Source organism: Nicotiana tabacum, chromosome 17 (genome assembly GCF_000715075.1).
Source record: "Nicotiana tabacum cultivar K326 chromosome 17, ASM71507v2, whole genome shotgun sequence".
Taxonomy (NCBI): Eukaryota; Viridiplantae; Streptophyta; class Magnoliopsida; order Solanales; family Solanaceae; genus Nicotiana; species Nicotiana tabacum.
This window is the reverse complement of record NC_134096.1, coordinates 151254239-151279693: the sequence shown is the minus strand read 5'-3', so window position 1 is coordinate 151279693 and position 25455 is coordinate 151254239. Positions and strand designations below refer to the sequence as shown.

The window sequence follows — 25455 nt, the reverse complement described above, 5'->3', positions numbered from 1 at the left end:
GAAACTACTTCATAGAGGGAATAATATCAACTTTAGAAAGGAAACTACTTCATAGAGGGAGGATCTCGATAAATAGGATTTATTGTAAGGGTCAAACGGTCAAATCGAACCGTGCCCATATAGATTGCTCGAACCCTGTTTCGATCGAGAATAAAGAAAAGTATGTTCCTTACAAACATCTTATGCTTTGAAATTAGCAGAATTTCTTTTATCTTCCTTCTTTGCAAAGAACTACATACTTCCGAATATAAATAAGCCCAAGGGCAATACTTAACTGGAATACGAACGATATCTCCCTCACTCGGGGACTGTCATACGACTCAAACAACCCAAGTCATCGGGCCTCGGGGGCAAAAGACCTAATAGGCAACGCCCCAATTTCTAAAAGTCATGGCCACCCCACTCGGGAACTACTATCTCGGGCAAGCCTAGGTATGATGAAAAAACAAGCCCAATGGGTAACTCCTGAACTACAAGTCTACGGTCAATTTAACACGGCTCGGAGACGTCCGAAATTCGTAACAAAAATAGGCCTTCAATAAATAAAAAATTCTTTCACAACCGGTTCTAAAAGTCTACCCTCGGCAAAATCTCATACTTAAGATATTTTTCGGGAAAAACTTTGATAAACATCGAACCCCGATAACGCCTAAACCCAGAAAGGGAATAAAGGCAAGCTTTGTTCGAACCCTCGAACACAACCATATTTTATGCTAAGGCATTTTCGACCTTTGTAAATACAAAAAAGCAAAGGAAAAATATGAGAGCCGAAAGGGCAAGAAAAGCCTTATATTTATATACAATAGTTTTTACAAAGGCCAAATCGGCCTAAATTTACAACGACCAAAAAACAGACTCAAAAAAGAAAAGAAAAAATCCTAAGAGGTTTGGTCTTCATCGAGGGTCGCATCTCCGTCCTCAAGAATCCTCTCCGTCTTCGGATTTGCTCGAACTCTCGGAGTCTTCCTCAAGGAAGGCTAGCTTCCGGGCCATGGCTTCCTCTACTCTGGACTTTTCGACCTCAGCCATGATATCGAATCCCTGGGCACTGACCACCCCGAGAGCTTCCCTTCGAGCCTGCCATTTTGCATGCTCGACCATGCCCTTGGCCTTGGCCTGGTTGACTTCGGCATCGATCCTAAACTGGGCCACTTTAGCATCAGCCCTTTTGTTAGCCTCGGCCACCTCAGATCTAGCTATGGCCACCTCGGATCTAGCTACTTCGAGTTCATCGGCCAAGCTTGCCTTATCATAAACGGCCAAATCCAACCGATGTTGAAGTTCCTTGATCTTTTCGACATGTACCGAGGTTTTCTCTTTCGCAGCTTGGAGCTGGGTCTCGTTCGACTCGAGTTGAGCTTGGAAGATCTCCTTTTTCGAGGCTAGAATGTCCATGTTCTTTTTAAATTCTTTCGCCTCGACCTATATCGTATCCACCAACGTTTGGAGCCGTCCGATTTGTTCGAACCTCTGTCGGGCCTGCAGAATCAGATCATTAGTAGTTATCTCCAATTCATCTTCACTATCGTGAAGCACTCGAAATACCTGCTCAGCCATCTCAGCATGCTCATCCCGAGCCGTTGCCAAATCTGGCCGAAGCTTCTCACTAAGAAGTTTGTAGGTGTCACTCTTCTTAGTGAGGTTCCGAACCTCAGCCTCATGCTCCTCCCGAAATCGGAGGAAAGCCTCGTGATGCAACACCGAAGCATGCAAACAAGGAAGAAGATGTTAGAATTATCTACAACTCTAAGTATAAAAGAAACAGTAGAGATACCCTCGAAGTTACCCAATTCAGAGCATGTTGGGCCTCATTGAAAAAGCAAGCGGCTCCTACTGCATTCATCACGGCTTGATTCTCTTCGGTCACCAAGGACCTAAGGTAACTAGCAATCCCTACGAGGGAGAGAAAACTCGGGCATCCTGTGGGACAGAGAGCACTATTTTCTGCTTACGGTCGGGATTAACACCCGGGGCCGGGAGTTGGTCCACCAGTTTTGGGCTCGATGAAGACCCGATCGTGCCAACCATGATGCTTTCTTCGATACTGGTAATCCACCGAACCCGTTAACATCTTCCGAGGCAGCGGACTCGAGCCCATCCAGAAAGCCATGGATATCAGTCGACCCCTGAATACCCTCGTAAGATCGACTTTCCAACATATTAGCCTCACGGATCATAGCATCCGAAATCTGAGGGGATCCAGTAATGTCGACTATCCCGAGCTCGTCCCTCGAGATATCTTCTGCTGCCCGAGAAGCTTTGCCCCCGGTCTCTCCTTCGACCATCTCAGCTTGGGACGGAATGGCCTCAACTTTTTCTTGTTCAGGAATTATGGCTAGAGCTCCCTTTATCGACCTCCGCCAATTCGGAGGATTGTTGTATCACAACATTACCCCGCACACATGCTACTTCTTCTTCTCCTTCTTCGGGCTCATCCCTTAATCGGCGGATCAAGTCCGAAGGCATAATATCGGAGCCCCCCTTTGGCTTGAGAGATTTCTTCGTCGGTTTTCTCTTTTTCGAGACCGGGGAACTCGGAGCCCCTTTTCTCTTCTTCTCTATAACCTACCTTGGAGCAGGGATTTCTTCGTCACAAGATGGGGCCCTCATGGCACCGTCCTTCCCAAGGCCTACAAAGGAAAAAAAGGGAGTAAGCAAGAGAAGAAGATCAAAACGATAACCGTTCTAAGAAAGAAACTTACCATGACTGTGGGCCTCCCATCGACCCTTTGATAATTCCATCCAAGCACGCTCGGAGTACGGTCTCTGCAGCACCAGACCTTCAACCCATTGTTTAAGTTCCGGAATTGGTTCCGGCATTTGGGTCACAACTGTAACAAACATAGAAAAAGTAGATAAAGAAAATGGAAAGCAGAGCCACAAAATTAAATGTTCAAAGGGGGATAATACTCATGATTCATATTCTATTTCTCAGAAAACGACATGTCATCAGCAAGGATCAGGTCCAAAGTTCTGATTCGAACAAATCGGCCCATCCAACCTCGATCACGAGTCTCGTCTATGCTCGAGAATGGGGCTTTGGTGGCTCGGCGAGCAAGCTTGATTATCCCTCCTCGATAGAGTCGGGGACTATAAAGGCGCATAAGGTGATCGAGGGTGAAAAGACACCCCTCGATTTTGCTTGAGAAGAATCGGAGGAGAATCACTATTCTCCAAAAAGAAGGATAGATTTGGCCGAGGGTCACATCGTATCTCTTGCAAAAAGCGACGATGACAGGGTCTAAGGGACCCAACATGAAAGGGTAAGTATAAACACTTAAGAACCCCTCCACGTGGGTAATAATCGATTATTCAGGCGATGGGATCACCACATGCTTTTCGCCCCAGTTGCATTCCTTTTTCACTTTGTCGAGGATTTTTTTGGTGATTGTACACTAGTACCTCGCGATCGGCTCACATCGGCCCGGTACCGAGGAGGCTTTTTAGACCTTAAAGTCGATGACGGTTGAACACCCTACCAGAACGAATTCCTCAAGGTAAGGCTCTGCCACATCCTCACCGTCGGCAGGTCGTGATGAAGAAGCAGCCTCTTTTTGCGGCACTGTTTTGGATGTTTTCGCCATTGATGAACAAGGATAAAGAAAATTAGGGTTGTATGCGGTATGAAAATTATGAAGCAAAGGAATTTTCTAAAGAAGATGCAAGAGTAGAGAAGAAGCTTTGAGTGAATAGTTTGATTAAGTATGAAAGTTTGGATACTTATAGCCTGGTAATGACAGTTCAAAACTGGTAGTGGACGACCAACGACTGCCAGAAATTTAATGCCTTGGTAACTGGACTGACGGGACGTTTGTCACATACGTCATAATCGGGCTTGTCGCTGATATCATTGCACATCTAGTCAAAGTTCAGAAATTCATATCGTTTCTCGCTATCTTCTTTCCGAGAAACGAAGGGACTAATCTGTATACGGTCAAAACCGAGTTTGCCCTTCGTATGACTAATCGAGATTGGAACATGATAGACCAAGGTTCAACTTTGTGTAATATCGAGCCATGATGCAAAGTTAGGTAGCCGAGCTCGAGACCCAGAGACCGATCAAGATCGAGATCGGCCAAGATCGAGGTCAAGCAAAATAGAGACCGATCAAGATCGAGATTGGCCAAGATCGATATCGAGCAAAATAGAGACCGATTGAAGTCGAGATCGTCCGAGATCAAGGAAAACTTATCGAGCCAAAAAACAGAAAGCCGAAATATTTATATCAATGAGAGGCCAATTAATTAATCTATCATGGGATTCCTTGATGTATTTAAAAAATGATATTAAGAATAGGACTTCCCTACTATATAAAAGAGGGTCTGATCATTTGTAAGAGGAGATATACATTCACATTCGCAGACACATACAGATTCAGATTCATAGAATATAAAGTAATATACTGCCTTTTCTTCTGGTTTTGATATTTAGTCACTTTGCTCTTGTATTCATTACTCTCCATTCAGTTTGAGGGTGATCAAACTTGAAAGCCTAGGCTAATTAATTCATTCGATTTGTAATAATTTTTTTTACAGTTAATTTCGATATTCATTTATATATTTTTCTCAATTTGTACCAAGTTATACTACGTATCTTTAGAACCACGTATAAATTCAAGTGTTATCTGTTTTTCGGGTAAACAAATATTGGTCTCAATTCGTATGCAAATTAAGGTTCAACTTCAAAGAAAGCTTAGTCAAAGACCTTAAAAATTCCACGGATTACGTAAATGTATATGATAATTACCTAAAAAGTAAATAAATACCCATGTACTCCGGCGATCGAGAGGCATAAAGCAAGAGTTGTCTTCTACATTACTGAGTAATAATTCAATTTCTTCTGAAGAAATGAGCTGTATAATCCACTGCCCAGATCATTTCTTGATTTTCACTCTCATTCAAGAAGAAACAAGACAGTCAACCATATTATCCAAAAAACCAAAATATCACAGGAAAAAGGACATGTCCCCTTCATGAAGCCCATTAATTTCTCCTGTGCAAATTTACAAAATAATAGATCCTTAATATACAAAATCATACACCCTCGTTCCAAAATGATACTAATCTTTAATATTCAAAATATATAGTATCTCTCCATCTCAGAATAACTAAAGATCTTTGAAATGCAAAATTGTGCTCCATCTCTCCCCGTGCAGTAACCAAGTTTCATGTTTGGTTGAGTATTAAGATAGATGTTTGACCGTAAAACGGTACGGTTGAATTTGTAACGTGATTTATAGACAATCGAATCGATTTGATCCCAAAATGATAAATAAATTAAATAAAATACAACACTTAGTGTTGAAATCGAGATAAAGCAGCTGATAGCTTTAGTTTCGGGAGCAGAGCTCCCAAAAGCAGTAATACAGGTATTAGTAGGCAAGAACAACAACAACAACAATAACAACCCAGTAAAATCTCACTAATGGGGTTTGGGGAGGGTAGTGTGTACGCAGACCTTACTCCTACCCCGAAGGAGTAGAGAGGCTGTTTCCGAAAGACCCTCGGCTTAAAAAAAGAAGACAAAAGGGCAAAAGGGGAGACAATATTAGTATCACAACAACAATCATAGGATAAATAGGAACACCATGAAATCTAAAAGAAAGATGCAAAGTAAAGGGAGACAATATTAGTAAATATTAGTATCACCACAACAGTCATAAGAAAAATAGAAACACCATGAAATCTAGAAGAAAGATGTAAAGCAAAAGCGATAGCTAGTAAATAGGACCTGCACTGAAAAATAAAATAGTAAGCCACAACATTCTCACAGTTATCTTAGACAAAAATCCTACATGACTAGTCCCACCATGTTACGAAGTAAGGCACGACTCAACTACCTCCTAACCTACAACCCTAATACTCGACCTCCACATCTTCCTATCAAGTGTCATATCCTCGGAAATCTGGAGCCTCGCCATATCTTGCCTGATCACCTCTCCCCAATACTTCTTAGGTCGCCATCTACCTCTTCTCGTGCCCTCCGTAACTAGCTGCTCACACCTCCGTACCAGAGCATCTGGGCTTCTCCTATGAACATGTCCGAATCATCTAAACCTCGCTTCCCGCATCTTATCATCAATGGGAGCCGCATGCACCTTCTCCCGAATATCATCATTCTTAATCTTATCTATCCTAGTGTGCCCGCACATCCACCGCAACATCCTCATTTCTGCTACTTTCATCTTCTGGATATGTGAGTTCTTAACGGGCCAACACTCAGCCCCATACATCATGGCCGGTCTAACCACCGCTTTATAAAACTTACCTTTGAGTATCGGTGGCACTCTCTTGTCACACAGGACTCCAGATGCTAACCTCCACTTCATCCATCCTACCCCAATACAGTATGTGACATCCTCGTCGATCTCCCCTCCCCCTGGATAATCGAACCAAGGTACTTGAAGCTGCCTCTACTCGGGATGACCTGCGAATCAAGCCTCACATCCACGCCCACTTCCCCTGGCTCAGCGCTGAACTTACACTCCAAGTATTCCGTCTTCGTCCTGCTCAGCTTGAAACCCTTAGACTCAAGAGCCTGTCTTCAAACCTCCAGCCTCTCGTTAACACCGGTTCGCGACTCATCAATCAGAATTATGTCATCGGCGAATAGCATGCACCATGGTACATCCCCTTGAATATGGTATTATTCGCTTTTGAATATATAGCATAAGTTTGTCAAAAAATTCGTACCCTTGCAATGACTGTTGAAATCACTATTTATAGTTGCACCTAGGGAATAAGGTTCTAGGATCAAGCTTCTCTTAAATGACAATTGTAGGGGCTGTTGAAGAATGTGTAACGACATGCTATGAATGTCATAATTCTCTATAACGGATTATGTATTTAATATTGCAGAAATATTCTTCATTGAATGTTATCGAGTGACAGGCAATCGTTTGTTTTCATTAGCAATATTCCATTCGGGGGCTCTCCGGTCCTAACCGAAGCTGCTTCCCCGGTCTTGGTTTCCACCTGTCTTACTTTTTGTCTGTCTCCGATTTCACGTGTCGCTCTATTATGCGAGTATTTAATATGAACCGATTTTACCCTATACAATAGATAACTTATATTTATGGCAAGTAAAGATTTAATGAATATAAACATACATGTACCACTAAGTCAAAGTTAAAGCAATTATAAAAAGTAGTTATACGAATGAATAACGCAAGTCATTTTCCCTAATTGGTCTTAAATACATTTCCTTTAGCAGAACATCTTCACCAACTAAAAGGAACACTTCTTTTTTGGAGTTTGCTTGAAATACAATTTTTACATAATATTGATTTTTCTTTCGCAAAAACCCCTTACAAAATTTGAACCAAATGCCAACAGTTTGGAATGCCATGTGCCTTTGAGCTTCAGATCCTTCAGTTAGCTTAATTACGGAATAATTTGGTTCACATGCTAATTATTAGGAGATTATAATATGCTTGATTGTTTATCCGTTGAATAATAATGAAGCGATTCTTTATAAGATATATAATAATGTATGAATTGTTATACAATGCAATGACTATTATGTAGGTATTACCTATATCTTAGATATCTTTTTTGTCTTTAAAAAAGTTTTCTATGTATTATTATATTGATGTACAGATTTTTATTCCACAATATATTTCTCATAAATTTTCGCATAATTCAATAATGAGTATTCTTTAATACTTCTAATTAAACGTTATATTAAGTATGCAGGGATTATTTGTTTTTGTACAACCAGCCAAACGCTCTTAGTTATGGCGATGATTACTATTCCTAATCTCTTCAATTAAATATTGTAAATACTGTTCCTAGTTCCTCTTACCAAACGACCCTTAAATATTAATCTTTCACTGCCTTTCTTATGATTCTCTATTTGATGTTGAAACTAAAAGAGAGAGATTTTTAAAAATTCAAAAGGAAATGAAAGTCAAAACAAGAAAACTGCTTGGGAATAGATTAAGAGATTGAAGGTCTAATATCAAATAATTGAGGGAAAAGGGCCAAATATACCCCTCTATTTTAGTATATTATTCATATCTACCATCCGTTATACTATCGGGTCACATCTACCCTTATCATTAGCCAAATTTTTTAAAAATATCCTCCACCTAACAGAAAGCTACCAAATTAAGAAAATACCTATTTTTTTTAAAACTCATTAATAACCTGTTAAATCCTTTTTATTTACTGCACTTCTTACTTACAGATTAGTCATCTCTTTCGTAGCCATTTGTTGAACTTAAGAAGTGAAAGACATAAGAATACCGACAATCATATATTCATTTATATATTGAGTCATGATTCTTTTAATATCCTTATTGTATGTTTATTATAGTCTACTTTTTAATTTCTTTTTTTTTCTAGCTTTTCTCTTTGTTTTTTTCCCACCATGCTGAATTATGCCGAGTATTCACCATGATTTGCTTTTCACCATGACTTGAATGTTTATAGCATCTTATTAGGTTGACAATTATGAAGTCTTAAGGCAGCTACCGAGGTATTTCTTCCTCCAACAATGAGCCTTTGTTGATGATTGTTCACGCACCATATTTTCTTATTCTGCTTTAAGCATTTGAGCAACGAGTAATTATCGTCAAATCACGCCTTAAGAATCAAAGTTAGATTTTAAGCTATGGGATGGGATACTCATAATTCTTAGTAACAACTGAACTTATAAGGAACAAAAATTAAAAAATTATTAGAGGAGATTCAATTTAATATCAAGTTAGAGTCTAAAAAAATTATCAAGAATGAAAGAAAGTACACCAACAAGTTGGAAAGTAATTTAACAACCTAAATACACTAACTTCATGCACTAACCAAATACAAATATTGATAAAGTATATGTCAGTTGTTACCGACATACAAACCAACTATCAAGTGTGAATTGTATTAGACAAAAGGATGTCATATTATAACTACAAAAAAATACAACTAAAAGTGATAACATGACATCCTAATGCCACCATGAACAACTAAGAACTAAAAATATAAGTTCTTACTAAACATACATTCACCATTATTATCGGTCTCTCTCTAAATGAATAAAATATGTTAAGACGTCTCAGAAATTTAGGTTCCGTATTTTTATATGATGGATTTAATGGGTTATAGGTTAATGAATATTTTTTAAAATGATTATTTTATTAATCTAGTGGATTCCGTTAGATAGGGGTATTTTTAAAATAATTTATTAACGGTAAGGGTAGATATGTCCTGATAGTATAACAGAGGGTAGTTATGAACAATATATCAAAGTAGAGGGGTATATTTGACCCTTTTTCAATAATTGATGCACCAAATGAACAACTATTAGCAGGGGCGGAGCTAGAAGTTCGGCTGCGGGTTCGGTTGAACCCAGTAACTTTTGCTCAAATAGAGTATTTATGTTAAGAAATTTATTAAATATGTACAAATATTAAGCTTAGAACCCAGTTATTAGCACTTGAAATCGTCGTTTTAAAATTCTGAACTCATAAGGTTGAAATATTGGCTTCGCCTCTGACTATTAGTAGTACCAGTATCACGTCGAAAAATACACACTATATTTTTTTCATTATGCTCTGAAAATTATGCATAAATTACAAGTTATGAAATTTGCAACCATAGACTTTTTTCTTATTAGCAAAAGGTCAAATATGCCCCTCTACTATGCGAAAAGGATTATATTTACCCTCCGTTATATTTTTTGTACAACGTATCCCTGACGTTAATCTAATGGCTCAAATATATCCATCTTTCGTTAGAGCTGTCCAAGGTGGACACCTAATCCCATGTGACACTATATTTTGATCATATGGACACCACATGGCATGTCTATCTCATCAGCCCCAACCTATCTTACCCCTCCCTTTACTTCCTCTTCCATCACCTCCTCTCCTCTTACCACCTTTGCCACTATCACCACCATTTTCACCACCTTCAGCTCTCAGCCATACACCCCTACTATAAGCATTAGAAATCAACAACTCTATAAACGATACCAAATCCTTGGAGCAACATACCACCAGAACTATATGCAAAAGAAAAGAAATCCAAAATAAAAGATGACTAAGTATCAGAAATGGACTACTCTATTGTAAAACTCCTGAAATGGTACCATTTTTGGAGGAAATACAACTAGAATTATGCAATAGAAAACAAAAAACAAAAAATTTATAGCTCATGAGTTGACACCTCCAGCATAAAAATTTTCTAAAACGATATAATGCTTGGAGAATACTCAACCACAATTAGGCAAGGGAAAACAATAAAATATAGGTTCATAAAGCATCAAAAATTCACAACTCGGTGAAAAACTTCGCAAATGGTACTAATTCTTGAAGAAAAATACAACTAGAAGCAGTGCCGGATCAAGAGCCAAGCGACTGAAGCAAGGGCTTTAGGCCCCTAAGTTTCTAAGGCCCCATTTATTTTATAATAGCAAAAATAGGTTAATCTATAGTAAGTTTTGTAGAAAATATTTAATATTCATGGTAAAAAAGTATAAGATTCTTATATTAAAAAAAAAAGATGAATTACTTAGTCAATGTGATTGATGGTGACTGGTGATTAATTTATATTCTTAATATTAATATTTTTTTTTCTATTTCATAATAGAACTGTATTTTAAAGTATCCTTTTTCATTACTAAATTGTCTATTTTCTAAACAATATGAACCAAAGGTATTGAATAAATTAAAATTGTACTTTTCGTTATTTCTCTCGTTCTCAAGCATTGCAGCAAACAAATTAAAATTATTGAAATTTCATTCTGATATCAAGTTATAACATTTAAAATCAAGTTCGATTATTCTAACTTGCTAATATCTTTTTTTTTTGAATTTAAAATTTATTTTTTGTATCTTTACCTATAGTAGTATATTGCTTTTTATTTTTTTTTATCATAATTTAAATATGCCAACTATAAAGATGAATCAGGTTATTTAATATGATTTTTTTTTTTAAAGCTTAAGGCCTCTTAATATTGGCAAAATAATGTCTCTTAATAAACTTCGGGTTTAGGCCCCTAGTGTTCTTGAGCCGCCTCTGACCAGAAGTAGGCAAAATATAACAACCCAAAAAAATAGTTTTTCTAAGCATCAGAAGTCACAAGTCTTGTGTAAAATTTCCTAAGATTCGATTGTTGAAGAGAAATATAACCAGAATTAGGCAAAAGAAGACAACCAGACCAAAGAATTCACTTGGAAGAAAAAAAATTGACAATTGTAGTGTTAAAATTCATGAAATAATATCAATTTATGAAGAAAAATACAGCAAGAGGCGGAGGACGGGTCTATCGTTGAGTAAAGGTGAAGGTGGTGAAACGGTGGTCTGGGGGTGGTGATGGTGGCAATGGTGGTAAAAAGAGAGAAGGTGCTACTGATGGAAGAGTAAGTGGAGAGATGGGGTAAAAAGGGTCGGGGCCGATGAGATGGTATGCCACGTGGTATCCATGTCATCAAATTATAGTGCTATATGGGATTGGGTATCCACCTTTGACAACTCTAACGGAAGGGGGTATTTTTGAGCCATTAGATTAACGTCGAGGCTACTTTTGTACTGAAAGTATAACGGAGGGTAAATGTGATCCTTTTCGGATAGTATAAGGACAAATTTGACCATTTTTCCTTTTTCTTATTCGCAAAAAAAAAAAAAAAAAAAAAAGACTTTTTTTCTTTTCTTCTCTTCAGCACCCTATCTCAAATACAAAAGTTCAGCTCTTGATCCTTCGATTAAATTTAAGCCTCACTCAAAAAAGATCAAATATACATCTTTTTGTTTTCATCAGAGAATATAGTGAATGTGAATCACAAACAAATCCTACCCTAATCTATAAAAAAGAATATTTTCTCCTTACTAAAATTCAAAGAGAATTAAGTCGAATGAAATTTCGTAGTTCAAAATAATCCTCATCTTGAACAAACTGGCTCTTCAGCAATAGTTTCCAACAATGGTTTCTTTGACCTACACATAGACAACCTGTGCTTAAACTCTGGAGTTGAAAACTCTTCAATATCATCCAAATTCAACTTTGGCAAAACTTGTTGCTCATAATTAGCCTGAGGCTGTACTATTTCCAAAGCAGAATACTCTACACATGATTCAGGCAAGATTCTGAAACTTCCAATTGACACCCTTTTGGACACAGAGTTAGCAGTAAGTAGCAAAGCTCCCATATCAGCTGCTGAGACAAATGAATTTACTCTTTTCATAGGAAACATAGCATAGACATTGCCCATATCAAGATCTTCATCAGCATTCAGAGCAGAAAATCTCCTTCCAATTTTAAGTGACCTTGTGTTTACAAGAAAGAAATTAGGTGTCTCTAGCATTACCTCTGCTGCTTTTATTGGTTGATAAAAATGTCTGATTTCACCACTTGGGAATATGACTTTTACACCTCTTGATTGTTTGTTGCCTCCTGGTCCTAATAAGGTACAAGAAATATAGTTGCCCATATCAATAACACAAGATTGAATATAATTTTTGTGGATTTAAGAGAATAGAGATGAGTTCTTGGATTTGATTGTTGAGGATGAGAATGAGGTAGTCTAGTCGTATATATATATATATATAAATGATGAAGGGATAATGAGAATGTTGGTAGTGGGAAATTAAAAGAAAAAGTCAAAAAAAGGAAAGCATAGTAGAATATAGGATGAGTAGAAGACAGTTGTATAAAGTAAGGGAAACAAATAATGTGGAAAAATGAAAGTGGCGAAGGGTAGCCACATGACAGTTGACATCCGCGTTCAATTGAGTGGGATGATAATATGATATACATGTACCCGAAGTCGAAAGGAAAGTACGTTTATCTAGTTTCTCCTTTTTTAATACTTAGTACGTTTATCTAGTTGGTTTCTATGATTTGAGGGTATCCAATTTCTTTATTTTTCTGTTAAATGCGTGTGGAGCCCATGCTTGATTTTCCTTTACGTATCATTACTACCAAATTCTGGTGTAACACACATTGATTTAATTTACTTGTTTTTCTCCAAAATAGTGAACGCTACTTTTACTTACTAAAGTTGATGGAGGGCAGAAGAAAAAGCCGACCGGTGCATAAGGGATTTCTTGTAGAGTTCGGAAAAATGTCACACTCAAAGGATATAATATAGATAACCTAATTTAATACAAGTATTATTGGCTGTTACGGTTCGAACTCATAATCTATATGTCACACGAAAATAACTTTATCGTTGCTTCAAGGCTACCCTCCACTAAACTTGATGAAGGCACATATAAAGATAAAAAGTAGAGTTGTTTTACAAAGGTGTCCTCTATGATGGCGTACAAAAAGATTTTTGCTGATTTCTATTAATAAGTTGTATTTGAAGGGAGCTTTCGCGTAATTGATAAAGTTGCTACCATGTGATCAAGAGTTCACAGGTTCGAGCCGTGGAAACAACCTATTACAGAAATGCAGGGTAAGACTGCGTACAATAGACCCGTGTGGTCCGACCATACCCTGCGCATAACCTATTCTCTTAATTAAAATGTTTTTAGGTGCAGCCTATTCTCTTTTATTATATATAATTGTGCGATTTTCAAGAATTAAAACCCGATATACTTCCTAAATTCGACCCACATGGCCACTACCAGTCTACCACTAAGTTTGATAACAAACAATAATTGGAAGTGAATTTCAGGTGGGTAAAGGGAGCATTGTCTCCCAACCTCTATGAGTTTATGATAGTTGCTTAGAACTTGATATAACCTATAGAACTTGAATAAAGCTAAATTTGTTGAACGTGGTGTGCTGTCCAAAGTTCCAACTAAGTTGAATTATAAATATACATAAGATCAGCTGCCGGTGCAATTTAGGTGTGCAATGCTTAACTTTAAGTAAGTCTAAATGTTTTGCATCATGTGTATTACTATTACCTAAAGACTAAAGAGTTGGAACCTTGAGTTCACCAAAATAATAAGGAGATTGTGTAAGAAAACTTAGTGGGCATACAAAAAATGCAAATGTCTATGAGCGGGTAGACAATTACATAGGACCAAATATATAGTAGAATTACTTTTAAATACTTTTTCCGATAGAATTATTATAATTTCTTTTTCAAATTTGGAATTATTTTAATCTCTCAACCTTTGGCGTATGGTATTTCAAAACATATCGGTACATTATGTAACATAACTATATAGTAGTAACTTTCATGTTACTTAATTTATGATTTTGTAATCACCAATAATGTTTTTGAATTAAGGGTGTGTTTGGTATAACGGAAAATATTTTCCAAGAAAATATTTTCTTGGAAAATAAGTAATAATCTTATTCATTTTTCGGTGTTTGGTACGCAAATTAAGGAAAATAACTTCTCAAGAGTATTCATAAATAATTTAGATACAATAAACATGAAATCATAAACTTTCGAACCAACAACCTTTCGAATCCACAAATTTCATAAACTTTTGAACCGCTAAACTTTCGAAACCGCGAAATTTCGAACTCATAAACTTCATTATTTCTAAACCCGCAAACTTCCAAACACATAAACCTCCGAACTCATAACTTGTAAAATTTCGAACCTGTAAAACGAAAGATGAAAAAACTAAAACTGAAAATATATAAAAAAATATTTTTTTTTCGGGGGAGGGGGGGGAGGGGCAGGGGCGGCGGGGTGCAGAAAAACAAAAAAACAGAAATTTGAAATTACAAAAAAAAAAAAGTTAAATGCGGGGTGGGTGGTGCAGAAAAAAAATAAAAAATAAAAAATTACAAAAAATAAAAGTAAAATAAAAAAAAAATTGTGCGGGGTGGGGGCGGTGGGTGGGTGGTGCAGAAAAATAAAAAAATAGAAATTTGAATTATTATTTTTTTTTTGCGGGGGTTGTAGGGTGGGTGGTGACGGAAAAAAAATTTAAAATTTGTAAAAAAAAAAAAAATTTTTGGAGAGAGGGGGTAGGGTTAGGTGGGTGGGTGTGAGGGTGTGGGATGGGTGGGTGAGGGTAGGAAAGGTTGAGATTGAGTTTTGAAAAATGTTTTCCCTTCTCTTGATAAAAAGAAAACATTTTCGAAAATGAATTCATAAGGAAAATGTTTTCCAAAATAGAAAAATTGAAAAACTATTTTCCGAAAAATATTTTTCTTCGGGCCAAACACACCCTAAATCTTCTCTTGTTTGAATTATGGACAAAGTCTTTTTAAATTTTATATTGTCACTTATCAAATTTTTTCGAGAAGTTGTAGAGGCTACCTCTTCGTTCTTAAATCTATAAAAGAAATTTAAACATCATAGATACTCATATAATACTTAATTGTTATGACAAGAACTTAAAAAATGAAAGAATAAAACTAAAAATATGAAATAAGAACTAATTTGGTAAAATTAAGTTGTGGGACAAAGTGAGACGAACAACCACCGGAATGATCTAAAGTCCTTAACATGATCAACAATAAAAAAAATTTCTTTTGTTAAATTTTATTTATAACTCAATCACATATTTTGAATATTATTTAATAATTTTAAATAATTTATTTTATTCTTTAAAAATGATTTCATATTTGATAAATTAATATTTAATTATATATTTAGGACTACAAAAAACAAGGAAGCTTTTATTTCATAATTCATTTCCTTATTTGAATGGTGTAAATTAACTATAATTCAATTATAATAAATTATATAAAAATTAAAAATATAATTCAGTTAAAAAAATTAGGACTTTCGGTCAGTATATTTAACCGTTGGGTAGAAAAGCAGTAATTTTGTGTAGAGGAGTCAATATGGGCTGTGTCGGGTTAGCTCAGCCCAGCCCACGTGGGCTTTAACAATTGATGGGCTGGGTTGGGCTAGCCCACCATTTTGATGGACCTTATAATGCTCAGTCCATCCCAGCCCTATGTGGGCCACTGGCCCCCACGGCCCAGCACATTATGTTTTAAAAATATATTTTTATATTTTTTCTTTAAGTTCTAACCTAAAAAGAGATAAATATTTAAAAGTTAAAAAATATAGGTTATGTTACCAACATGTTTACTTTCATTGTAGGTAACGTATTTGGGTTCAAAGCCCTGCTTATTGGAAAAATATCGTAAAACTTATTAAATTTTTATACTATTCCACTATATCACAATAAACATTAAAAAAGTAAAAGACAAGAACAAGACACTATATTTCATTCACTAAAAGTCAAAAACTCAAAACAAACTATTCAAGAGAACGTCCATGGCGCTTATGGGATACCCAACACATCATCTTCATCAAACACATTTGAATCCGCTTGTGACAAGGTTGTCTTAACATCTTCACTTTCATCTATATCTACAATTCATATACAATATTAATTAATTAAAAATTAAGAATATTTAAATTTTAAAAACTAATAATATTCAAATTCACATAAAAAAATATTACGAGTTTGAGTTTGGGTAAAGCCGTGAAGCCAATTTCAAGTAGTAACTAGTGTTTGAACATTTTCATGATGATGCAACTTTTGTACTTTGTCAGAACACGCCCACCAATGCTAAATGCTAATTTCGATGCTACAGTGGTAATAGGAATACTAAGTACATCACGCGCCATTAATGAAAGATTGAGATATTTTCTAGAATGGTCATTCTAATACATGACAGCATCCATCTCTTGAAACTTCTCAAAATCAAGCTTTGGGTCCTATAAGTAAAGATCCAATTCTGACTTTCCATCACTAGAGGCAATATACTTTTTATATTTTATATATTTTAAATAAATATTTTATTAGGCCCACAGGCCGGCCGGCCCAATCTCAGTCAAGCCTCACGGGTCAAGGGCTTTAAAGCCTCATTTTTAAATGGGCTTCACAAATTCTAGCCCAATCCTACTAAATCACGGGTTGGGCTGGCCCAAACGGGCTAAGTCCATATTGTGGTGTTGTGCAAAAGCGTTTGTTTCTTAGTCTGTCTCTCTTCCTATATTGTTTATGTTAAAAGTGGTAAGAAAAATTCTTATTTCCAATTTTTTCTATTTATTTTATTTTATTAGAATAAATTAAATCATTTTTAGATTAAATGATATAGCAATAAACTTAATGTAGATATATGAAATATACAACATATCGATTAGTGTATTGTCTATCTAATTATGAATTTGACCCTTTTATTTATAATTATATAGAAACTAATAAATATTCTACTTGAGTTAAAAAATACATCTATAATTTAAAAAAACACTTCCTTTGAAGTAGTTGTCTTAATTTACTAAAACCTTACTTCATTAATTCGAGTAAATTTTCTTGCACTAGCCAAATTTTTAGTAATTTTCTTTGTATATAGTCTCGATTCATATTTTAAAAAAATATTTTTTTAATATTTCAAATATCATTTTTTTTAAATATGATATTTTTACAAAATATATTTCCATTGATACGGGACGGGTAGACGTACAACGCGCGTACTCTAAGACTAGTAATATAAAAATCCGATTCCCAAGAAAGAGCAACTCGTGAATCGTGATAGGATAATAGCCGAGTCACGAGGTCATATGCACAATCTCAGTACTAGCAAAGAACATTATTCTTTTATTCCCTGATTAAAAATAATGTTTTGGAAATTATTAGTTTTTCCGTATATCATTGGTTATGTACTAAATCATTGATTTTCCATCTTACTGGTGCCACTACTAAAAGAGCTCGTCGTTGTTGAGAAAGCCATCTCATGTTCACATATCTTCAGCTCACCCTCCTATTTTGCTGTACACATCATTATTCTTGCTTCATTGCACTTGATTTGGAAGAATACTTTTGCTATTTGCCATATGAAATGCATCAATATAGTTTTAAGTTGCTTTACGATCATTAAATAACATGGTATTTGGTTATTTCTTTTAATGTTCGCCTTTGACTCTGTCGGTATAAATTATTTAGTTCAACTTAAACCCAAATAAAAGGAGAAGATGATATACATAGATAGCTAATGTAAGTCGAATTATGTTGTATCCACTAAAAATACGGATACAACATATTTGATGCATATAATCATACTTAAGAGGAATTGTCAAATTATTGGTTAAGAGGGATTTTCATCTAACTATTCTTATTGTTTCTAAGTTCTAACTTCCTTACGTTTTTTTGACTGGATAACCCATCCAACTTTTATTTTCTTCTTTTTGTTGCTTGTTTTTTCCACTTTTCAGATATGCAAATAATGTACAATTCCAGCAATCCCTTCATTCTTTATCCAAAAATTGACACATCCGTGAATCTGCTCTTCGCCTATTGCCACCGTCAGATCCAAAGTTCTATTCCCACATCCTTAAAAGAAGAAAATTCCTCATTCATAAAAGATTAAATAAAATGAGTACAGGTATGGCTGCAAAATAGATCTTATAATTGTACAGCTGTTCCTTATTTATCTTTAATTAATCCATATACATTTTAAGTCAACACAAGAAGTTTTTGTTTAATTTTTTCTTCTTTCCAACTCTAAAATTGTATATGTATTAATTTTAGTATGTTGCAAGGTCAAAGGATTTATTTAATACTAAAATATAACAAAAAGATTAGGAAGAAGAATTCATAAATTGTAACATAAAGTCAAAAACATGAAAGTCAACTAGGAAAAGTCATAAACTTTTCATTAGATTCATGAATCAGAATCAGAAGTGTTCTTCACTGACTTATTTAATACTAAGCAAACTTGTTTACTTAGGGCTTTTGCTTTTGTTACACGGCGGACAACCTGCTTTTCTTGATAATAAAGAAACCTCTTCTAGGATTTCTATGACAGTAGCAAATGATGGTCTCGTAGAAGGAACTGTGCTGGTGCAGTCCTCAATTAACCTGCAGATCATAACAATATTGTATCAATGTAGATACAAAAAATCCTCGTCCAATTGTGACGTTATGGTCATCTCAACATATGCTGAATCACTGAGTTGCTTGTATACTACAACTCAGATGGTTAGCACCCCCACGTACAACCCCAGGGTCGTGGTTTCGAGTCACCAAAGGAGAAATAACTTCAACAAAGGGGAAAATAGTACCACTAAGCTTCTTATCAAAATGGGCCCTGACGTCTTTCCCTTTTCAGTATGGCGAGAGTGATACTACAAATGCTAGAACATTAATGTGATTCATTACTAATTTACTAGCTAATCGACATATTCTTATTTCGTATGAATAACTTGGAGCCGACTAACTAGCTAATGCACATTCTCTCTAAAAAAAAAAATACCTATGTACATTTGTATAAACAAAATGATAGAAGACAGATGCTAGCTTAGACCAAATAGAATATTAGCTTTTATTAAAGAAAGCAAGATAGAGGCCAAGATTTAATAAGAAGCAGTGAAAAAAGAAGAAATGGAAAGCTCGGATGTTCAGGTGATGCAACCAAAATCACTTGAGTATAAAGTTAGCTCAGTGCATGCAAGGAAATCCTTCGATCAATTGTAGACCAGTCACACCTTTATATGGGAAAAAACACATGTATTGAAGAAGTTAAAGAAAGTCTCACATTTAGTTAGTGCATTGACTTACTGAAGAATTCTGCTGGGATATCGACCTGTATACAACTTTTTCTCCAAATCAGAATTCCTGTCAGTTATTTGTCTTCCTTCCAGCATCTGCAGCACTTCAGAGTTAGTGTTGAATCTTAAAGGAAACACATATGATAACAGTCAATTCAAGTAAACAGAAATATGACTTGCTGAATATTCAAGCCATCAATTTTCACTGGCAATGTACCAAAGCAGTACAAGTGCCAGCAAACAACCACCTGCACTGGATCATATTGACATGCGCTGATAAATGTAGCATAACACAACTCCTTGAATCTACCTGATAAAAGATGACACCAAATGAATAAATATCTTTGCTAATGTCATGAGACAAATGGCTGATAAAGTTACATCCATTGTTTAATTGGCCTGAAAAAGAAAGACATTGGTTATAAATAATTAACAGTACCGTGGCAAAAAGTAGAAATATATACAAATAAGAGAAAACTAAAAAGTCTTCATACAACAGTCTTGATTTGCATATATCCGGTTATCTAATATTTGAACCCAATATTCACCGATCTTCAAGTGGCCACCTTCATCTAGTAACAAGTTCCTGGGCCAAATTAAATAAAAGACTTCAGTGAAGGTGCCAGCTAATAACTCAGGATAGACAATATTCTACATATAGCTTAACTTAATTCTTTAGAACTTGCTTCATAACCTAAGTAAATTACTTAGTTTTCATGTCAGCATAAATTAAAATGGTTCTGCACTTAATGAAATAATGTTACAACAGAAGAACTCTCTAGAATCCACTGCAGAAAACTATAGACAGACACACTGAAAGAAAAGGAGCATACATTCATGTAGTAATCATAAGAATTCAGCACAGAGAAAGATCTAAACTAGAAGTTAATTATATTCCCTGATTCTATTGTTGGAACACAGACTAAGTTGCAATTCCAAAGTATGCAAGATAAACAAAGACAGAACAGAAGCGAGATGTCAATAAGGAATCAAAAAGGGAAGGAACATACTTCGGATGCAAGTTTTTGTGAACTATAGGCAAAGGCCTGTGCCGATGGAGGTAATTCATTCCCCTGTCAGTCAACTTTAGCACTAAAATGACTTGTTCTTTGACATAATAAAACAAAATCAATTGAAATAGAAAAGAAAAGCAATATTCTACCTAGCAATGTCAAGTGCATAACGCAAAGCAGTTGGGGGGTCAAGGCGCTTTCTCAAAATATCTTGCAAGTTCCCCTGACAAACAACAAAAAGCAGAATAAGGAGTGTATCACGTTTAAGGACTATCAGTTACCAGTTTTAGCAAATCAATGAAAGACCTTGGGTGAACTTTTCTGGAGTCAATGTCTGAACTTTATACAGTACTAAGTTATAAGTATCACAGAAGGAAGCATGACCATGCTGTGCGCTTATCGCATACGTCTCACTAATGATTATTGATAAATTGAACAATGTCATCACTCCCTACCTAACAGCCATGTTTATTGGCATTACTTAGCTCCTATAATAGAAACAACTACTATACTGTTTCTGCCTATTTCATTGATTGAAAATCCTAAGACACTTACTTTTGGCAAATACTCAGTGATCAAGATCATTTCGTCTCCATGCACAATTGATCCAAGAAACTGTAGAATATTTGGATGTCGAAGTTCCCTCAGCAAAGTATTGACCTTTGCAGAGAACACCCTGCAGCAAGCATATTGAAGACAAAATTATTGGAAGAATTATCCGGAAGGCCCTTTTTAAATCATTAAAGTAAAAACAAGAAGAATTGAATGCCTTTTGATTACTGTTTTGACCACCCACGTTCCACGCCATTTGACCTTTTCCGACTCACCGAATAAACCCTGTGAAATAAAAGAAGTCTAAGTTCCTTGAAAGTAACATGCTAAGTAAAATAAACGGCCCTTCTACTGATACAATTCTCATTTTCTATATGCTTGACAGTTGTTTCCTTAGAAGACCTATATATATTTTCTTGAGAAAGTTCCTCAGACGATATTTAACACCACTGACATTACAAGCTTTGGATAATTCCCTATTAATACCTGCTCAATGATTGATGAGTGCTGCAAGTTCAGTTCAGATATGTCAATATTCACTTCAATCGAATCCTCTTCACGCCGAACAGTCTGCATGTAAGAGAATTCAAACTTAAAATATCTCACTCAGATTGATTAGCAAAAACAACAAATGAGTAAATGGAAAACACAGTGTCATAAGTAAATTGGATTTTCGTTTACTGCACCAATCTGCTTGGCATTTTGATGAGTGAAAACTTACCCTTGCATTTGGAACTAATTCCAAATTTGTTCCCAGTATTTTGGCCTATTTTCATCTGATTTCTGGAAAATAAGTTAGTTAATCCTCCTACTAGTGGAAATGACAGAACTCAAAATTAAATATTCTTAGATTCAGCTACCTCAGCCACCTTTTCAATATCCTCCCCCCACTCCCTATTTAAGTCTGCAACTCCAATCCCACGCCTACCAATCTTACATGCAATGATAGTGTGATGTTCGAAGGTGTACAGAAGAATTGTATGGCCCTAGAAAGGGGTGAAGGGTTGAGAAGATTGAGTGAAGTAATTTGATTGGTTGCATTAATGCAACAGGTGAACGCAAGCTAAATACCAAAGCAATGATATAGGACGAGAATAAGTACAATGCTTAGTTTGACGATACAAAGTGCAATTCAAGCATACCTTTATAAAGATAGATTCACAAGTTTATATTTTTGTACAAATCGTCAAAAGCTCTGAGTGTCCTAGATCAGTGGTTCAAAGGTGACTGAAGAAACCATTTCACAGCTAGAAATCGTCACTAATGAAGTTCAACCGAACATCACCTTTACAAGCAGTCTGTGTAAACAACATTTGTAGCTAGAGCCACATGCTATTGAAGTTACAGAGTCAATCATTATTTAAAATCACTAATGCATTTGCAACTTAAACCATGAAAAGCTTACTAAAGGATGATCACTGTTGGAATCCTTGCCACCATAGACCTCAAGGATCCTGCATATGTCACGATGCCCATACAGTTTCGCATCTGTCAAGGGCTTAACATAAAAAATTGAAAGGAAAATAATGATTGGTTAGTCCCTCATAAGATCATCTGCATTACATCTAAAGCTACACCTTTTCTATGACTAGTTCAGTAGAGCTAGTGATACCACATTAATTCCGCCTTGATGATGCTTCATATGATTACCCATTATTATAAAAACAACCAGTTCATTTAGGTAATTACAAGCAAATCTATATGATAACCGTTAATTGCTATTCTGGTAAAAATGGGTAACTATCTACTATCACAGGTTAAACGGGAAAAATCATTACATTGTCTGTGTATATTAAACATATATAAATTTGGTTACTTTATCAGGAAAGATAAGCAGAGAAAATAATTACTACTATTAATTAAGGTACTCACGGTGCGTCGCCACCTATCATTGAGATTAACATCAGCCTTGTAAGCCAAAAGAAGCTCAACAATAGAGGCGTGGCCTTCACTAGCAGCAAGATGGAGAGCAGTTCGTTTATCATAGTCCTGCACATTGGGAGAAATACCCTGCCTCAACATCTGGTTTAGCCCAACTCTGTCACCCCTTGACGCGAAACTCAAGAAAGTCCCTATCAGCTGCATGTCTAAACGCCCAATATCTGATGATTCTTTATGCCGCATAATTACTAATGGACTCTCCATATCTCTCAACAATCGATCTTTACTCTTAGAACAAAAGTTCAAAGTATGCATGTACAAGTGAAGATATTTAACATAGTAAACGTGGCGGTTTACTCGAAGAAATGGGGTTTGGGTTTTAACGAAGTTTGCTTAGTTCTTGTATATTCTTCGACCCCAGGCTCCGGTCCTGATTCCCGAATCCAAGATCCTTAGATTCATGTTCATTTTGGTGTTTACGATTCGTCCACTTCTATCAGAGGAATATATCTTGTTGACTTGTACCTTGTTTAAGTTAAGTTTCAATACCAACATAACCCTCTATACGATAATTTTATTTTCATCTTTGTGATTCTTTCTTTTTAACCTTCACTTCCCCTTTCCCTCATGTGATAGAAGAAAATTAAAAAAGAATACACTGTTTAGCGTGCAAATGTCCCAATTAAATTTTTGATAACTGAATAATGAAAACATTAGAAGTGCAAAGAAAAAGTTTTTCTTCTGAAAGAGAGCAGAGGCTGTTGAGCGGGGGCTAAACTGCAAAGAGGCCCAAGAGTTGGACAATCCAACAAGAAAATTGTGTGGAATCAGGATTAAGGAAGCACGTGACAAAGGGAATAAAAGGGGTTATGGTCTAGATTTAGGATTAGGCAAATGTTACGTGAAAAGCTCTTTATTTTTCATCTCTCTCTAAACTTCTCATCTCTTTCTCCTATCGTATTTTTCTGTCTTCTCGTACCTCTCTGATTCTCCTCTATTGTTGTATTTTAGTTAGCATTTCTAATTCCCGTAATGTCTTGAGTTGAGTTGTAATTTCCTTCTCATTGTTGAAGGAATAGAAGTGTTTGGGAGCTGGTTTGTTTCGGTGCACATAATTCTTTTGTTTCACTGCCAAAACTAGGCCCCAAGTCCATAAAAGTAGTACCTTTTTTTAACTTTTCTCTTTTGTTGCTATACATTGATTTTCTTTTCCAAAATATCAAATCATGATGTATCAATCGTACTTATGTCATACATATTTAATAATGATAAATAAGTGTGGTCCATGAAATGGCTATTTGAGTTTGTGTAACACTACTTATGTGTGGTCCTATAATATCACCCCGTCCCAAAGTGAAAAAAGCAGGGTTGGTGATTACCCGTGTTTTGCACAGTTGAATTTGTACGTGATTTCTAGACAAGTGAATTAATTTGATCCTAAAATAATCGATGAATTATAGCCTTGAGATGAAGACGAAATAACAGAAATAATAGTCCGGGGAGCAGGGCTTCTGGGCACAACGGTAATGAAATCAAAAAGCAAGAAGATAAGATTATATTAAGCTTTGAATAGAGTGTAGCATATATTTACCAGAAAATTCGTGTTCTTTACAATGATAACAGAGCTCGCTATTTATAGCTGCACCTAGGGAACAAGGTCCTAGGATCAAGCCCCTCTTTAATGTCAATTATGAGAGCCATTGAAGAATGTGTAACAGCGAGCATGAATACCATATACTTTGTAACGGGCAGTGTACTTAATGCTGTAAAATATTCTTCATTAAATGCTACTGGGTGACAGACATTTATTTTGTCTTTATGAGTATCATTCTCTCCGATAACAGACGGGATAGTTGCCTTTCGTTTCAGCTATCCTCTGTGTTCGGCTCTACGTGTCACTTCCTTATGCGATCATTTAATATAACATATTTTACCCTATATAGATAGTCCTCCCGCTTTCCAATGGCATAACTTTGTGTCACCGGGAAGTTGTAGAAATATTCTTTTTGGCGGAAAATTTACTGACCCCTCTGAAAAGTTTCTCACGGTTGATTAGACGCACGTCTCTCCGCATTTAATGCCCTGAACACGCGTCATCCCACGATTCAGTATAACTTTTGCCGGTTATCGAGGCAATTATAGCCACGAGTTTACCCACCTAATTGGCTAAAACTCTTTCATTCTCACCTCATAATACTCTGAATCTTCTAAAACCTTCTTTACTCGGCTCATACTTCGACTTTAACCTTTCTTTAGCTTCCTACTTTGAGAGAAAAATCATCCCCTTGATAAAAAAAAATGGCATCTTCTTCTTCAAGAAAGCCTAGCTGTCCGAAGAACAAAGGCAAAGTTGATGATGTTGCTTCTCCTACGGTGAGTACCATCGTCCCGAAGAACCTGATTATCACCAAAGATTTTGAAGAGAAATACCCTTATGCTCATCCTCGAACGTGGGCTATTAGCGTATACCCTTCTTCTATCCGTCCTTCCAGTATCTCCACTGTGAAGGAAGACTGCCATTGTCAAGATTTGGACATTATCGCTCCCGACCTGGCAGAACGGATAACTTTACCCAAGAAGGGTTATACATAT

At 36.0% G+C, this 25455-nt stretch overlaps 2 protein-coding genes across 2 annotated transcripts; both read right to left on the bottom strand.

Moving 5' to 3' along the window:
- Positions 1 to 11662: 11662 nt before the first annotated feature.
- Positions 11663 to 12519, bottom strand: LOC107810261 (uncharacterized). Its single transcript, XM_075235329.1, has one exon. It carries the CDS (start codon positions 12419 to 12421, stop codon positions 11873 to 11875), a length of 549 nt encoding a protein of 182 aa, XP_075091430.1. The 5' UTR covers positions 12422 to 12519; the 3' UTR covers positions 11663 to 11872.
- A 5930-nt stretch (positions 12520 to 18449) lies between these two features.
- Positions 18450 to 23644, bottom strand: LOC107810262 (serine/threonine-protein kinase 12-like). The gene is made up of 11 exons (XM_016635016.2): positions 22855 to 23644; positions 22388 to 22480; positions 21469 to 21552; positions 21200 to 21267; positions 20986 to 21106; positions 20580 to 20653; positions 20428 to 20490; positions 19912 to 20003; positions 19728 to 19816; positions 19428 to 19513; positions 18450 to 18728 (listed from the first exon to the last, which is right to left on the bottom strand). Exons 1-11 carry the CDS (start codon positions 23176 to 23178, stop codon positions 18590 to 18592), a joined length of 1233 nt encoding a protein of 410 aa, XP_016490502.1. The 5' UTR covers positions 23179 to 23644; the 3' UTR covers positions 18450 to 18589.
- Between the last annotated feature and the right edge of the window lie 1811 nt (positions 23645 to 25455).

Bases quoted from the DNA above. Each gene is read 5' to 3' on its own strand.
- LOC107810262 (XM_016635016.2), bottom strand. From the start codon at position 23,178: ATGCATACTTTGAACTTTTGTTCTAAGAGTAAAGATCGATTGTTGAGA. The intron at 21,107-21,199 runs GCATTCAATTCT...TGCTTGCTGCAG, and splicing joins GTCAAAACAGTAATCAAAAG to GGTGTTCTCTGCAAAGGTCA. The intron at 19,817-19,911 runs GTATGAAGACTT...TTTCTTTTTCAG, and splicing joins ATATGCAAATCAAGACTGTT to GCCAATTAAACAATGGATGT.
- LOC107810261 (XM_075235329.1), bottom strand. From the start codon at position 12,421: ATGGGCAACTATATTTCTTGTACCTTATTAGGACCAGGAGGCAACAAA.